The sequence below is a fragment of the Lissotriton helveticus genome, chromosome 1_1, assembly GCF_964261635.1.
Source record: "Lissotriton helveticus chromosome 1_1, aLisHel1.1, whole genome shotgun sequence".
Taxonomy (NCBI): Eukaryota; Metazoa; Chordata; class Amphibia; order Caudata; family Salamandridae; genus Lissotriton; species Lissotriton helveticus.
Genome location: NC_136057.1, coordinates 909,950,456 through 909,968,632, shown reverse-complemented (window position 1 = coordinate 909,968,632; position 18,177 = coordinate 909,950,456). Strand labels below are relative to the sequence as shown.

At 45.8% G+C, this 18,177-nt stretch overlaps 1 protein-coding gene across 2 annotated transcripts in view; it reads right to left on the bottom strand.

The window, feature by feature from the left end:
- XPOT (exportin for tRNA) overlaps positions 1-18,177 on the bottom strand; it is a 538,373-nt gene that overhangs the window by 307,046 nt on the left and 213,150 nt on the right. For both annotated transcript variants that reach the window (XM_078676087.1, XM_078676095.1), the window contains exons 7-8: positions 7,874-8,058; positions 683-851 (exon numbers count right to left, since the gene is read on the bottom strand). In XM_078676087.1, coding sequence (XP_078532213.1) covers positions 683-851; positions 7,874-8,058 — 354 coding nt within the window. The remainder of the gene's footprint in view (positions 1-682; positions 852-7,873; positions 8,059-18,177) is intronic.

Sequence of the window (18,177 nt, the reverse complement as noted above, 5' to 3'; positions counted from 1 at the left end):
GGAGCATGTGAATACTACATAGTATGTCAGTCTACCAAGAAACAAGTGCAGAATAACAATTACTACATCAATACATTATGCACAAAATACAGGGTTTTACCGTTGTAGAAATCAATGACAGCTTTTGAAACGTCACAAAGCACATCGCAACCCTTCTCAATCATACTTGTCTGAAAGCAAACTTGGAAACTTTGAAGTTAAGGGTCACTGACCAGGCCCCAGCAGGGAATAATGCCAAGAGGCATGGGTTGAGAACTACGTATTTTTTGTGGCAGTGTCCTACCAAACTATGGTTGTGAAGAGAGCTTAGTGTTGTCCTGTCCAGCCTGTGTCCGGTTTAACAGAGGAACCCATCATGACCTATGTTTATTTTAATCAGTATTTTAATAGTTATAGAAGAGTATCATAAGAAGCGTCTGCCATGTAACCTTGAAACAGAAAAAAACATTCCCCATTGCTTGCTTCACATTGTGGCACTGTTTCAGACCTGAGATCTGCATCAAATCATCACAACCTAGGGCTCTGAAAGGGAGTTTCCTCCATGTGTTGTCCAAAGGAATCCAGTCCTGCATATGTACTTTCAGCAACCTCTTCATATCAATTTCATAAAATTGTGAGGTCTTGAAGAAAAGGGACTGAGTGACTTTTTGCATTGTTAGGCTGAGAAATGTATCAAACTAACCTGATCAATGCTGAAGAAACCAGATGACTCCAGCACTCGACACAAAGACTCCACCAATTTGGTTTTATCAATTGGATCCATTCCCTTATTTACAATTTCAAACAAGCAGTCGCACGCTTCTTCACGTAGAACTTCTATGGACATGTGACTTAACAGCATATTAATAAACCTGCAAATAAAGCATACCAACGTTTCTGTTTTTAGTGAGTCACTTAAGTACTTGAACTATTTGTTGAACAGATTTGCATGTGAGCTAGGTATTTAATACAGATTGTGTGAAATCTAGAAGTTTATAACACTGACTACATACCGGCCATAAAAAAGTCAAATGAAAATAAAAACAATGGCTTGTAAATGATCCTGCCTTCATGTTTGATATTAAAAAGAAGCAATGCAAAAGAAAAGGCTTGTTAGACATATCTCTATCTCTTGTCTTTCCACGTAAGTTAGCACATTCTCATATCCACGTAGTTACTTTAAACTTTTAATTATCAAGGAATTAAAAAAAAAGCTAGTCTTCTCCAAGACTCCCCAGCTCCCCATCGCTGCTCGTCAGTTGCCTCCTCCTCCGTGCGCCTCCAACCTCTGAACTGCTGTAAATTAATCCTGGGTAGCTAGCCTTGACAGACAGTTTTTTTTGTTTTATTGTATTCTTATTTAGTTAATTTAGTTTTAGTATTTAGTCTATTTTTCTGCCTTTCCTTAGCCTGACTGGCACCGTTTCCCGCCACTTGCTTCCCGCCTCCCCAACATCTCTCCCAGGACCTACCTAAGGGAGACTGTAGCTCGGGCGTGCCAAAGGCTAGCCCTTCTGTGCCCAGCACCAGGAACCCTAGCCTTCCGGGCACCCACAGGTACTCCACTGCAGATTTCCAAGCCCTGGACCTCGGACGCCGCAACAACTGCTGCCTCGCATCATCTCGTTCTACAGCAGGACTATTCACCTGCCACTGTAGCCTCTTCACCAGCAACGTAGCACCTCCTGTTCTCACAGAAATCTGTGCCACTCTAATTCCGTCGACCGGTACCACCATTGAACTACTAAAATGCCTCCTGATCAATGAGAGATCTCTGCACACACGCCACCGATGAGTGGGACCCCATCTCCACCCTCGCCCCTGATGCAACTTTCCTCACAGAGACCTGGATCAACCCCTCTTCCACCCCGGCATGGCCACACAACGCCCAAAGGTTGTAAGATGACAAACCACGACCGCACCAACAGACTCCAAGGGGGCATTGCCCTAATCCTCAAAGTAACAATCCGTTGCACCACCACCAAAGACGACACCACACTGATACTTAAACACCTCAATTTCCAACTCCACACAGATGACAAAACAACCAAAGGCACCCTCGCCTACAGACCCCCTCAGGACCACGAACCAGCCACGCCAACGCCATCACAGACTTCATCACCCCAAATGCCATAGATTCCAGATACTACGTCTTCCTCGCAGGCCTCAGCTTCCGCCTGGATGACCCCAAAGACACCAACTCCACCAAACTACTGGAACGAATGGCTAATATCAGCCTCACCTAGCTGGTTACAGACCCCCACACACAAAGCAGGACACACTCTATACCCTATCTTCATGTCCAGCAACAGAGTCAAATACAGCCATGCCACAGAACTCACTTGGACCGATCACGCCATTGTCCACTTCACCATCGCAGGATCACTGCGTACTGCCATTAACCCCGCCAACTCCTCCTTCCGCAGCTGGAGCAAAGTGACACAGAGCCAATGCATGGACGCCCTCAACACGACCCAGCCCAATGCCACAACCAATCTGGAACAAGCAGTCCAGAACTTCAACATGTGGATCACCAACAACACCGATGACCGAGTTGCCCCCATCAAACCAGCCAAAACCTGCTGATCCAACAAACAAGACAGCTGGTACACAGTCATGCAAGCTTTAATTACCAGTCGGCTGGACTACGGCAACGCACTGTACACAGGAACCACCACGATCTCATTATTAGGCTCCAGACGATACAGAACTCTGTGCCAGACTGATCCTCAACCTGCCCAAATGGACTCACGTCACCCAACACCTGAGGAAACTCCACTAGCTCCCTATCCAGAAAAGACTCCAAATCAAGTTACTGACACATGCCTACAAAGCCCTATAGGACCAAGGACCAGCATACATGTGCCATCTCCTGAACGTCCACCAACCATCCAGAAACCTTCGCTCCACCTCCCTCTCCCTTGCACAGACCCCGCACATCCGCCGTATTATTATTATTATTAAATTAGCAGCTACCCAAAAAGGGTTTCCCGGCGCCTAGCACACAAATTGCTAGAAAAGAGCAGTAAAGAACCATTTGCTACTAAAAAAGCCAGGTTTTAAGATTTCTTCGAAAACTGAGATAGGACGGGTCATTCTTCAGGGACACCAGAAGAGAATTCCAGATTTTAGGGCCAAGACAAGAAAAGGAACGGCCGCCCATTCTTGCAAGTTTAAATCTGGGAATCACGAAGTCTCCATGGGCTGTAGAGCGCAGGGGACGAGAAGGAATGTAAGGATGGATGAGCTCTTGCAGATACGCTGGTGCCACACCTGGTTTGATTTTAAAGATGTAACACAGGGTTTTAAATTTAATTCTTTGATCAATTCGAAGCCAGTGAAGGTCACGTAAATACGGCGAGATGGAAGCATGTCTAGGAACTTGACAAAGAAGGTGTACCTGTAGCTTTCTCAATACCGTTTGGCAGCTACCGAGATAGAGAACATTGCCATAATCGAGGCGAGAGGTGATGACTGCCTGGACTACAGTGCGTTGGGTTGAGTCATTAAGCATCCAAATGATCTCACGAAGCCACCTCAAGATCGTGAAACAGATGGCAGCAACACTCGCCACCTGTTGTCTCATAGAGAGACTATCATCAATAATGATGCCCAGATTACGGACATGGGTGACAGGTAGGGGAAAGGAACCCATTTCCTGAGGCCAGTGGTGAGGGCCCCATAGGTCCTTGTGCTTGGCCAGGATAAGGACCTCAGTCTTATCCCCATTTAACTTCAAAAAGTTAAGGCGCATCCACTCTGTCACTTGCCGTAGGCCGTACTGAAGGGCAGATGTCGTAGTGTCTTTAGTGGTGGACAGCGAAAAGACAATCTGCGTATCATCCGCATACGTAGCCCCAGTGGAAGACGCTCCTCCTCCCACTTCACCACCAAGTCCTAGAACGCCCTCCCCCTCCACCTCAGAACATCACCCTCACTGACTGACTTCAGAAAGAGACTCAAGACATGGCTTTTTGACTAAGCCCAGCAACCCAGCACCTGGATACCCTCAAGGGTGATAGCCTGCGCTATGTACGTATTGGTTGATTTAATACTACCCTATTTGCTTTAACATATCGCACTTCATTTTATTCTCACTGCATCTAATGCAAAACCCTGTCTTAGATTACATTATGTTATAACAATGTGATTGAAGGTAGAGATGAATACTGGACAGAGAAATGATCTGGGTGCCACTATACTGGTCATACTGATCTACTTTTAAACTTGCTTACAAGTTAGCATTGCAAAACTATTTTTTATCAATTCACAATGTTCCAAAATCAAACCATGTGTTGCGATCTACGGGTGGTTTGTTCTTTATTTTTAGCCTTTTTCTCCGATCAACTTCAACATAAAAATTCAAATAATTTTATGCATCTTTTGAATTGCATTTTCCAACTTCTGACACATTAGTTTAGCACTTACAAGGTATCATCTCATGAGGTGACTGCCATCAGTGAAAAATGAGAGAGAATAGTTACATAAGACTTTTGAAGACAAAATTCCGCTCCTCCATAGAAAACAGCCATAGACCTGTATCACTTGTAATAACACTGGTGTCAGAAATATCAGGTAAAAGATAACTCTTTCTGATGTTTTAACGGGCCTTCATACATTCTTTTTGAACACTATTGCTACTTGACCTATCGATTCAGTCAACAGCAAACCCCTCTAGACCTTTCCTCAAAAGGCCTCCTTTTTTCTCAAACTGAGGCTGAAGGATCAAAGCTCCATAATGGATGGGAAAAGATGGCAAGGTGCAAGAACACTTCATTTGGTGTTACAGTTTACCAATGTAAGTAACCTAGCCAAACCATACAATGGTACCGATCAAAACATTTTTGAAATAAAGAAACATCAAAGCAGTACAATAAGAGGAAAGGAAGCCTCTTTGTAGGATGGAGAAGCATTACACTGATTTAGCAAAACTGCTTTGCCAAATATGGCATTTCTGATTATATGAGATCTGTAAAATGGGGTTCATATTTACAAAGTCACCAGTCAGCCGTGTACACAGATCTCCACAGGAAAGTAAAAACGGGTGGATTCCCTCTGGCAAAATAGGCCTTCTCTTGGACGATAGGTAACACTCCCTTATGTAATGTACAATCCATGGTTAGATGGGTTTCCTATCATTGGCTGGAAACCATAACAGACATTCGAAATGAAGTTTGTCTGCTTTGTTATCTAGTCAAAAATGAAAGTTTTTATAAAATGCACCTGAAACATTTCTGAAAACCTAAGGAAATCAGATCAATAGATACAGTTTGATTGAGATGGAACTGGGAATCCTCACTTAGGAATGAAAAGTCAAAACCACCAACTTAAAAGGAAGGCGTCAGAAGAAATCTAAGGGCAATCCCTACCTATTTAGGCTGAAAACACGGATATCAGAAAAACAGTTTTCGAAGAAGTACTGTTAAGGGCCATGAATCTAAACTTTAAAGGGACCATTACAAGTTTCCAGTACCAAATTAAGAAATGTAGTAAGGATTTCATGAAAATTGGAAGAATTAATATTTCAAGTCCCTTCCAAAAGCCCTTGACATCAGCAAGTAAAACCAACAGTGGCGGCCCATAGAAACCCTTACTGCAAGGGGACAAAAGAGCCATGACAGCCAGGGGGAATCCCAGGGAACTACAGTCCATCAAATCTGCTAAGAGGACGTTCAAGTACTGGGATGGCTGGCAAAATTACATTAGAAACACTACTGTAGGACTCCGCCCTAATGCCGGATCAGACTAGGCTGCAGGGCTTTCAAAATTGGGGTCTCCTGGTCAACTCCAAGCTGGGGGATATCTGGGGTCCTGCAAACCTGCTGTAATTTGAGGAAATCCAGCAACAATACAAGTTCCATGACACTCAGAGTTTCAGTTATCTGCAGCTTAAACACACCCTCGCCCAATATGGAACCCTCCTTACCTCTGTTAAGGACGAGCCCCTTTTGGAATTTAAACTCTTGGCGGCACCACTTCTGAAACATGCGGTTTCTCAAATCTACAGGACTCTGCTAACTAACAGCCATGGCCCCCTTCAAATCCTTAGAAAAAAGTAGGAAGTGGCTCTCGGAACACTAGATAACACTGACTAGGGTGAAACCTGTAGGTACCACAGAGAGGCCAAATTAGATCAGGCTCTTGCTCTGCACACGGCCTACTTTACCAGAATAAGATTACACAAGTTGGGAAGAGTGGACAGTGATAAATGTCTCTGGGGATGCCATATGTCGGCCTCTTTGGTCCACACCCTGTGGGTGTGCCCCATAATCAAAACCATTTTGAAGCAGGGCAGCTAATGTCATACACAATAGGGGAATAAGTGAAACTTAGACCAATGTTAGGGGCCCTGGGGACTAGGAGTGACCAAACACCTCCCAAATATGCACTGTTGTTGTGCAATGTTGCTTGATGATGGTGAAAATGGACAATGTTCAATTGTGGGGTTGTGGAAAGATTCCTGGGGGGAGAAACACTGGATACAAAACATGGATTGGTGCATGAGAATGGAAGAGACTACCAACTGGGCTGGTGGACATCCCCAAGAGTTAACCAAAGTGTAGGGTCCATGGAAGGGCTCAAGAGACAATGCCCGAGAGTGTGATGAACCTCCTGCAGGAATGGTATCTTCGCCCCACGACGGTGGACGGAGATCCGCTGGGCGGTTCGGGACATGGTCACACCCTGGTTTTTAAAGATTACTGACATGACCTTTATTTGCCACTGACCTGTGGGGATTCTGGCTAGAGGGGCTACAGAGACCCCATCTCTGTGTGTTTTAATGTGTTATGTCATGGAATTGCCTTTGACAGGCTTTGTTTAGCTTTCCCAGGTTTCATTAATAAAAAGTAGTTTAAAAAAAAAAACAGTGCCAGCCAAAGCCTTTTTCTAAATGTTAAAATGAAACATATGTGAATATTGACAGAGTTTAAGCAAATATCAGACTTAGCTATGTGCAGACAATTTACCAAAAATGTGTTAGACTCAACAACGTTCTACATAAACCTATTAGTAACTTGTTTTAATGTAGAACAGTAAACAATTTTTGCGAAAGGCTTCATGACTCATTGGGGAGACCAATGAGATTTGAAGGTTCTCAATCTTTAATGGATGTAAAGCTCTAACTTACGAGGATCCAATCGGACACACCGACCATTAGTAAAATAACTACCATCACTTACTGTAATTAGGAGAGCAGTATCCAAATTCCAAAGAGATGTTTTATTATGGGTTAAAGAGATATTTATGGTAGATCTTATTTTCCATATGGGGAGTGGATATATGGATTGTTGTAGTTCTGTAATTGCTAGAGTTTGATTACTGTGAATTTAGAGACAGTCATAAATGAGATCACCTGGCAACTACATTTTGGATCAGATGGACCACAAGTGAGCAATGGCCTATACACTTAATATTTAAAAATAAATAAATATACACACACACACACATATATATATATATATATATATATATATATATATATATATATATATATATATATATACACACACATATATATACACACACATACTACTTTTAGTTCTCTTCTGGTGAAATATCAATTCAGGAGCAACACTGCAACTCAACAGCTATCTTACCAAAGTTCGAGCTGTAGGATTGCTTTCCCGATGTTTTGACGTTTAATACATATTTTTATAGGTACTTAAACGAAGCTCGTGTGTGTAAACACAACTCAAACAATGAAAAAGGAGTGTAAATATTAGGCACCGAAGGCTCAGTTTGATTTCCTGGGTTCTTTGCGTGGAATAGCATTATAACTTGTGCCTGCTTAAAATTCACATGCCATTTAGTAACCTGATCTCTACATCATTTCTTCACTCATTCTCTATCTAAATCCCCTTTCTTCATGCTTAGGCATAGCATAGATTCATACCTGTCATTAGCTATGAGAGTTAAATCGATCCAAGAGACATAAGCACCTATCACTTCAAGGCACTGGCAGGTCACCTCTGAATTTGTGTGTTGCGAAGTCTGGAGTATTTGGTACCAAGATTCCACCAGATTTGGAATGCACTGTTCTCTCATGGTGTCCTTTATTAAAGTATTCCTACGAGATTCCTAGAAAATAAAAGAAGGATTCAAAATACATTTCACTTTTACATCACTATAATAGTCAAAGTACAGCTCTGCATGTTTCAATATTAAGAAACAGCAAGCGGTCGCTGACAATACTTCAATGTGACTCTCCATTAAGTATCCAGAAAAACCAACATTTGTGAATAAATCACTTTTATAATAAACAGCCCCTGAATGCAGAAAGAAACCATCCTTCAGATTCTACTCAACTCACTTTTTAAGTTTAAAGTATTTTATTCAGCACAACATACAAGGACAAACATACATCATCACGGAGCATCCTGTTAAGGCGAGTGGAGCCCCATCCCCAGCTGGAACTGTCAAGTGCAGTGTGTGTGTACCAGTCCACCATAGCCATACATGGTATGCATTGTCGCAGTATGAGAGAACATTTCCATTGCAATCGCCACCCCAAAAACCCCAACTTCCCAACTCCCGGATCCCAGCCCACCCCCTACCCCCTCCCCACCCTACGTCCAGTGCACAGACTCTATCCAAAGTGTACACCAAAGCCACCTCCTACAGGGGAAGTGATTCTCCCATCAAGTCACGGGGCCTGTGCTGCCGGGCTCGTGAGCCGCATGAGGCGGAGGTACTTGGGACAGGTAATTTCTTTAAATTCTGTTAGCAGCAAGGAATGAAATGGCTGCCAAAGCTCAGTAAATTGCGTTATATCCCCCGTCACTGTGAGCGACAACTTCTCCATGCCCAACACGTGCCACAATCTATGGAGCCAACCGGTGACAGAGGGCGTCGTGGCAGTGCGCCAGTGTATCAGGATATTTTGAACCGCTGAACCTAGCGCAATGGCAATCTGCCTACCCCTACGGGATCTGAGGGGATACATTAGTCCATTCGGGAGCCCCAGCAATGTGTATGCGGGGAAGCGTGGTAGTTCAATGCCAAAATGGGCATCAATTTCATCCAACACTTCCCTCCAGTATGTTTCCAGGAGTGGGCAATCCCATAGAATGTGTGTAAGTGTACCTCTGTGCCGGCACCATCTCCAACATGTGTCCTCCTTGCTACGGTCAAATTCGTGAACCCGTTCTGGTGTGTAGTACCAGTAGGTGGAGACCTTAGTCAGTGTGTCAGTGAGACCCATGTGGTACGCCGAATGCCTTGCTCTATAGGATATGTGCTCCCATTCTTTAGGGCTCAGTGTCCTCCCCAACTCCCTTTCCCAACGTTCCCTCCCCGGGTTATAGAGGTGTGTGGAAGGCGGTTGTAGCAACTTATAGAGATCCGTAATCAATTTTGAGTCCGACGTACGCGTTAGCAGCCACTGTTCATATGGTAGAAAGCGCCTATCCGCCGTCTCTCTCACCTGCGGTTGAAGAGCCCAATGGCGAGCTTGCATATAGCGGTGCCTTTCAGTCTCAGGGAGTGAAAACTTCTGGCGAAACTGCGTGAAGGGGACAACCCCCTCCGGGTCGTACATATGACACAGGGCTCTACATCCTGCCTGTCTCCAGTGTGTGAATGCTCCCCGTTCCATTCCCGGGGTGAAGTCTGGATTGTCCACTAACGGTGTGAGTGGCGACGGGAAAGAGGTGAGGCTGCACGTAATGGCAGTGGCATCCCAGACCCGCAGTGGCACTCTTGTAACAAAGGAGGCGTACACATTTTAGGGCTGGTGAATCCGGCGCAGAAATGGGATTTCCTGCAAGGGCCTACCCGCCACTGCTTGATCCTGGAAGAGCCAGTGCTTGTCGGACTCCCACCTACTCCATTCCACAAGGTAACGCAGCTGCGCTGCCCGGAAGTACCTACGAAAGTCAGGTATCCCTAACCCACCCGCCTCAGGAGCCAATAGTGAGAGGGCTCTACGCATTCTGGGTTTTTTCCCCTGCCAGATATAGCGCGAGATGTCCGCCTGTAGTTGCGGGATCCACCCGACCGGCGGCTGGAGCGGTAGGGCCCGAAACAAGTAAAGCACCTGCGGCAGAACCGTCATTTTAACGGCGGCTATCCTGCCCAGCCAGGAGAGGGTGCCGCGATTCCAACGGCCCAGTTCCTCCCTGATTTTTGCACCCAGTGCCGTGTAGTTGGCAGATACCATGGCCGGTAAGGTGGGAGCTATCTGGATCCCCAGATAGGGTACCGCCCCTGATGACCAAATCATGGGGAATCGGCCCTGTAGGTAGGTCCTAGTGGCCGGTTCAAGGGAGACATCTAGAGCCACCGACTTTCCCATATTCAGTTTAAACCCCGCGACCGCGCCAAAGGAGGCCAGCTCCTCGATGCAGGCCGGTAAGGCCGTCCGGGGCTCGTCAAGCGACAGGATGACATCGTCAGCGTAGAGGCTTATGGCGTGTGTGAAACCTCCCATCGGTACCCCCGCCACCGCCGGGTTGCTCCGCACTCGTTGGGCGAACGGCTCCATATAAAGAGCGAAGAGCAGGGGCGAAAGTGGACATCCCTGCTTAGTGCCCCTTTCGATGTTAAAGTCCCGAGAGGTATACCCATTCACGCGAACCACAGCAGTCGGCCGTCTGTAGCAGTTAAAGATCATGGAGCGGAACTTATCTTCTATGCCCGCCTTCACCAGCACTTGTTCCAGGTAAGGCCAGTGCACTCGGTCGAACGCCTTCTCCGCATCCACCGCTAACATCATTCGTTCCCCCGGAATCCGGGATGCTTTCTCGAGCAGGTGGACGATCCGTTTTGTGTTGTCAACCGACTGTCTCCCCGGGACAAAACCGGCCTGATCAGGATCTATAAGACCGGATAAGTGAGGGGCTAAGCGGGCGGCTAGGATCCCCGTGTATAATTTTAGATCAACATTCAGAAGAGATATCGGTCTGTAAGATCCACAATGCTTCGGGTCCTTCCCAGGTTTGGGGATCACTGTAATGGAAGCCCGTAGAAGATCAGGCGGAATGGCCCCCGGTGCAGCGAACGAGTTGAAAAGACGAGTAAGGATAGGGGCCAGTGACGTGCAAAACGTTTTGTAGAAGAGCGTGGTGTATCCATCCGGGCCTGGCGCTTTGCCATGTTTAAGCCTGGCGATGGCCGAGATCACCTCTTCTATCCTGATATCCCGGTTCAAGTGTTCCGCCTGCAGGGGGTCTAGGGAGGGCAAGGTGACCGAGTCTAAATATGCGGCCATGGCCGGTTCGTCCGGCGGCTCCCCAGTGTAGAGATCTTCATAAAACCCGCGGAAGACAGCTGCAATATGAGCATCATCCGTCTCCACCGTCCCCGTAGGGCTAGAGATCTCCTTCACTAGCTGATTCTGGCGCGCCACCCGGAGTCTGTTGGCCAGTAATTTGCCACAGCGGTCCCCCCCTGTGTAAAAGGTGTGGCGCAGCCGGAGTGCAGCGTACTCCGCTCGGTCCAAGTCCAGGGCCGCCAGGACCTTCCTCGCACCCTTGAGCTGCCGCCATATTCTAGGGGCCGCTGTCCTGCGATGGATCTGTTCAAGCTCACGGACCTTATCGGTGAGTTCTTCCATCTTAGCCTGCCTCTCTTTATTTTCGGCAGAGGAGATTGCTAAGAATTCCCCCCTGAGGACTGCCTTCAGTGTGTGGCCCGGGCGGTGTCAGAGTTGTCGTTGTGAGTCTGATATTCCCGGATCGTGTCCTCAATACGGTCCACCACCACTTTCCTGTGCAGCAGGGTGTCACGGAGGCGCCACGTCCTGGGGGGAAGAGCTGCCGGAGGCAGACCCGACGTAGCATCGACCGGGGCATGATCCGATAAGGACAACACTCCCATGTCCGATCCCGAGACCAGCGTTTGCACCGGAGACGTGACCAGCAGGTGGTCCAGCCTCGCGTACGTCTTGTGTGCGTGGGAGTAGTACGAATAGTCTCTGTCCGTGGGGTGCAGGTGACGCCAAAGATCAAGGAGGCCCACCTCCACCAGCCACTCCTTAAAGTCGGCCGAGAACGCCCCGACCTGCGGGTAGCGCTGCGCCGACCTGTCCGTAGCAGAATCAAAGACCATGTTAAAGTCTCCTCCGATAATATGTCTGTCCTGCGAGGCAGTAATATCCTCAACCGCCGATCGCAGGAAACGTTCCTGTCGTTCATTAGGGCTGTACAGAGACCCAATTGTAAAAATAAGACCCCCAATCCTAAACCGATATGCTAACAGTCTGCCCTCTGTTCGGTGAGCTTGTGGAGGACCTCCCCTTTAAAGCGACTGGCCACCAGTATTGCTACCCCCGCCATCTTAGTGGTGCAGGATGAGAAGAACTGTGACGGGAACTTACGGGAGCGCAGCCTATGTGTGTCTTGCGGCAGCAGGTGCGTCTCTTGAAGTAGACATATGTCCGCGTGTGTATTCTCAAGGAGAGAGAGCACTGCCCGCCGCTTGACAGGATTATTCAAACCCCGGACGTTCAGGGTAACTACTTTAAGAGTGTCAGGGGGCATAGAAAAGAATGTGGAAGAAGACGTGAGGGTCCCGCCCGTATAAGGCGGGGTGCATGGGCGCCCATAACGTTACCAGAAGCAGCAAGGCATAGAAGGAAGTGTATGTGTCCCCAACCACCCCCAACCCCGACCCGCAACCGGAACCACCCCAACAACCCCCCTCCCACCCCCCATGGTTCCCCAACTGTTCCCAAGATCCCATTGTCCCAGTCCGGTCCTCAGCAGACAAGTCTGTGGAAAGTTACAAAAGTGGACGTCCAGCCACCACTCGACCAGCGGTGTTGTAATCCTTGATTGACCCCCCTGGGTGTATACACCGTCGCCGGAATCACCCGCTGCTTCAGGGATGCTGCAGGCCCCCCCTGGCTCCTTCAGTAGAGTGCGGCAGGCCGAGGGCGCACCCGAACCCCACCAAGGTCCGGCGCACAGGCCGCAGCCCCGGCCTCACGTAGCGTCCCACGCCGGGGCCCGCACCTCAGCTCCTCCGCTCCCGGGTGCCGGTCGTCTCGGACCTCCGAGACCCTCCGGAAGGTCGGGCCGGCGCCGCCGTCACCGCCAAGCAGGTCCAAGGCACCTCCAGGCAGCGCCACCGCCACGAGACAGATCCCGTCTCCGGCCCGCGCACAGGGCCGCCGTCGCTCCCGGCAGTGCTTACGGAGTCTTTCACCGCAGCCACGGGGTCCGCAGTCGACGTCGCTGGGGTCCCCCTACCTCCCGCTGCTGAGGCTCAGCAACGTGGGGGGAGATCAGTGCAGAATAGCGGTCTAAGGGCCCAGGCTTGGAGGAGCTTGAGGAGAGTGCGACCACTCACTCCGCCATCTTGGCCACGCCCCCCTCAACTCACTTTTTAACATTTTTAAAGCGCACCATTCTATTAGAGATATTTGCACTAGAAAAGGACTGTTGTGATATGCAAATTTCCTTTGCCAACCAACTGGTACTAACCTGTGTGAATTCTCAAAAGTAGGGGGGGGGGTGTGTGTGGTGTGTGGTGTGCGGTGTGCGTGTGCGTGTGTGTGTGTCCCCCACACAGGTTTTTTTTTTTACCCAAAAAGTGCTTTATTTAGTACACCATTAGTGCGAGCATGGACAGTCCATGCGTTTCAGCTTCTGACTTCAACTGGACCATAGAGTCCCGCTGTCAAGAACATCCATTCAAAGTGACATTGTGCATACGATCCCTTGTTTGTTTGAATTAGAAATAGACTAGACTGCTGACCCTCATTCTTGTTACAGACCCTGGTTATTGATAGTTACCATTTTTATTCGCAATACTTATGGCGAAGTACCATTACGGCAGTAGAGAGCAGTAATTTTTCTCAAATTCATAGTTGCTCTTTAGAAGCAATTTAAAAAAAGGAGGCATTATTAGTTGTTCATGTGCAAGGTGGAACAATCATTCTTTTCTCAGATTTGGAAGAATTAAAAGAAAAGGGGGGAGTATGTGTATCTTAGAAGAAGGGGAATATCAATAGCGAACAAAGATCTTCCGAGGCATCATGATATAAATAATTAAATGTCTGTAAAGTACATTATCATCAATTAATTTACAATTCTAAAAGAATGCGGTTTACTAAAGTGAAGTGTGTGATGGCTCAGACCATGTGTTTGGTGAAGGTCCTTTCTGATTTGGTTAAGATGATATATTGGTCCTTTTCACCCAAAGTTTGTGTACAGCAACTCTGTGAAAGAAAGTGCTCAGTGCAATGTGTAAATTATATTCTTGTTTGTCCTTTCTGTCTTTAGTCTTCCGAAGTAGAATTTCATTTTTGTTTACTAGGTTACTACCAAACTTGGGGTCAGTAAAAACATATAAAGTTATTCAATTAATTTAGTCCCATCTCACATTCCGTTTACTTGCACAGCATGTTATGTCTTCCTTTTTTTCTAATTTTTCTTTTATCTTCCATTTTCTAATTTGCCACCCAACAGTTTGTTTCCTCCTTTTAGTGCATTTTAAGTCCTTCTCTGGCTCATGTTTATGGCATGTCCTTTTTTTGTGAGAGGCACCTCGTTGTTTTTTTTTTCTCTATTTCTTCTTTGTTTTGCACTTTTCTGTTGTCTTATTGCAGATGTACGTGCAACTCTGCCTCCAGATTGTGACCACATGGATTTTCCCTCCCAAGGGCTAGAATGAATCTGGATTCTGATTCTCAGGTCCAGGGTTCTGTCCCCTCCTCTTTCATTTTCTTTCACCACTTTTGCACCAAAGTATATTAATACTTGGTTGTCTCCCGAGTGTTTTTCCACAAAACGTTTTGCCATGGGATAAGAAAGATCTTTACTCTTTATCGCTCTGAGGTGCTTTAGTATCCATAATTTCAATTTATTGATGGTGTTCACAACATACTGTTTCTTGCAGGGACATTCTAGAATATATATCACATACTTGGATTCGCATGTGATATGATCAGTGATCCGCTCCTCCTTCCCATTCTGCAGTCGCTATGATCGTGTATTTCGGCCATGTTCACAGGCATTACATTTGGAATACTTCCAAAATCCAGGTGTAGTTAGCCATGATGTTATCCCTGCTTTTTGTATCTCCAGGTGGCTATGTGATTTGATTTGATTTGATTTGATTTTGGGTTTTATAGAGCGCATAGCTACCCTAGGGCATCCCAGCGCTAGCGACCACTGTCCTGAGGGGTGAAGAGGCAAGAGGGAAGGGCTCAGGGGAAGAGTAGGGTCTTTAGTTGTTTCCTGAACCTGAGGTGATTGTGTTCTTGCCTCAGGGAGAGAGGAAGGGCATTCCATAGTCTGGGGGCGTTGTACGAGAATAGGCGACCGCCTGTTCTGGACTTCCTGATTCTGGGGACGTTTGCAAGGGAAAGGGAGTTTGATCTTAATTGTCTACTAGACTGTTGTTTTGTCACAAGTGGCCTAAGGATGGAAGGGCCTTCGTTGTGCATAATTCTATGAGCTATGCACAGGGATTTGAAGTTGACCCGTTCCTTTACCGGGAGCCAGTGCAAGCTTCTAAGGGCTGGTTTGGCCGAGCTCCTTGCGGCGGTTCCTGTGAGGATTCTAGCGGCCGCATTTTGTGCACATTGAAGTCTGTGGACTACAGAGGCTGGGGCCCCCAGATAAAGGACATTACCGTAATCCAGTCTGGAGTTCACCAGCCCCTGCATCAGGAGTTTCCTGGAATGAAGGGGGAGTAGATGAAGAATCTTTCGTGCCATCTTTATAAGGCCGAAGCAGGTTCCCGCGGTTTTCCTAGCTTGAGTCCTAAAACTGAGCTCCTGGTCCAGCCATATCCCAAGGCTCTTTACTTCGGGTTTGGGGGATGGCGGGGTTCCCATGCATGGTGGCCAGGGAAGTGTTAAAAGATTGCCTAAGGAGGCTGATTTCCTGTATGTGATTTTTGGTGTCGCTGGTAATTTCCTCCTCAATGATTCATCAAGCATTAAAATGTTCAATGCTTCTTTATGAAGGTTCTTAAGTTTTTATTTTCGACATTGAAGTCAATGATCATGCGTGTTACATCATCATCTTCCTGGTACTCATTGTCTTCCAGTAGTTCTCATCTGATTTTAAGTTCTACCTTGGCTCTGGCACTTTTGATTATTCCGGGCGGATAACCCCTCTCCAAGAATCGTGTACTCATTTCATCAAGATTCTGCTTGATGTCTGTAGTCTCAGAACAATTCCATTTGGCGCGTAGCATCTCTCCATTAGGTATGCTCCAATTAAGATGTTGTGGATGCCCACTATTCGATTGGATGCGGTTGCTGGCGGTCGGTTTCCTGTGCATCCTTGTGCATATTCTTTGATCTTGGACAAATACTTCCACATCTAAGAATGCTACCTGTTTCAGCGATGTGACATATACATTAGGAAGACATCTATGTAATGAGAGGTTTTCTCAAGAAGGGATCCTATGGAGCTCACTATTGGGTTCCCCGGCGGGGTCAACTTTAAGGTACATGTATTCTTCAAAGTAAATCAATCCCCTCTCCTTCCACATCTGTAGCTGCATGCGGTATTCTTTAGTCCATAACTCCATTGGATATGTCTCCAGTTTTTGATAATGATCTAGGTTCCCCAGTTGTCTGTTCGCTTCTGCTATATATTGTTCCAGATCTTGCACAATATTTCCGCCTTTCTCAGCGGATATAGATATATATATATATATCCGGACCACGATTTGGTGCAAATTTTAATCCTTTATTGCATGCTTGGCAGCATAACACTTTTCAGCTCTCGCAGGAGCTTTGATCACATGACATTGTTCGGCATTATTTTTACGTATTTAAAGTGATTGGTGCAGGCCTGACTGTGGTCACATGTGCAAATTACGCTGAAGATATAAACAAAATACTAATCGGACAATCCTGTACACATTGTGGCTAAAATATATACACACAAAAGGGCATTATTACAAATAAAAGGAAGAATATCCATAATTAATGATTATACATTGCTGCAAAAATTCATAACATTTGTAACCCTCATCTTGAAGGTAAATTTATTTCTCAATTTATGTGTTGCCACTTCCTATATTTGCCACTGTTTCTGTTCATGCATATCTATTATGTGTTGAAAATTATTTTGAAAAAGTGCTATATGTGTTTAAAATTTAACGTGCTTAGTCTCCCGTTTCATAAGTGCAAAAGTTAATCTGATCTAAAATATGATTGTGCTTCATTTAATTACAGTTAGCGCATACGAGCATCACTTCATTTCGTTTAGTTTCATTTCTATGTGGGTATCCGGACTATTTATTGCATCTTTGAGGTAATATATCACCGGGCAAATTGACCACTTTGCTAAATATCTAGTGTGTCTTGAGGTATTGGTTATTTGGATCCTGATTTATAGGTTATTGTTGGTCCAAATTACTCGCTAATACGGATGAGGCCTGTTCGATAGGTTATTCTTCACGGTCATGCTTTCTTAGTGTTAGTATAAATACCGCTTGACCTGTCCACTTCCATACCTGCTTGCGGTGTACTATGTTTCTCTGACTAGATCTTTGATTAGTGTTTGTACTCTAATAGTAACCAGTAAAGTGCTTGTGCTGCATATTCTATATAGGTATCAATCGTTATTTTATGTCTATAAGGGTCCTTATTTGTGAAAAATTAGTTAAATAATTTAGATGATGCAGGTAAGTGGCTCAGTATATACTGGACCAAAGTAAGGTACTGTGTGCACTGAGTCCACAGTCCCCAGAGGTTTGGCAGAGGCTAAAGTTAGATATAACCTTACTCTCTAAAGTGGTAGCTTGGTCAAGCAGTAAGGCAGTATCTGAGGACAGTGTAAAGCATTTGTTGTACACACTCATTCAGCAAATGGTCTCACACACTCAAGAAATGAACTCTAGGCCAATTGTTTTGTATCAAACGATATAGTTGTTTTGTTTTTACAACCAATAAGGTATCAAAATATACTTTCTCAGAATGAACTACTTTAGTTAAATACTTTTCAAATAGGCAATAGACTTTTAGATTACAATAGCTACAGTTGTTGCAATAGGCAACACAATTTCAAACACAATGCAACATTGAGCTCAATGGGAATTTCTAGTTAAACGCAATTAGTTACTTTGTAGATTACTTTTCTAACCACATGCACTGTAAACAGTTAGGTAAAAGCGTTTTGGTTACAGTAGTGATATTTAAGGAATATTATTGCATTTTAAAAGTTGACATCACCAATGTTATCCTAAGGGAGGAAATTCACTTAGCAGTTAAGTAGTGTTATGATTACTTTT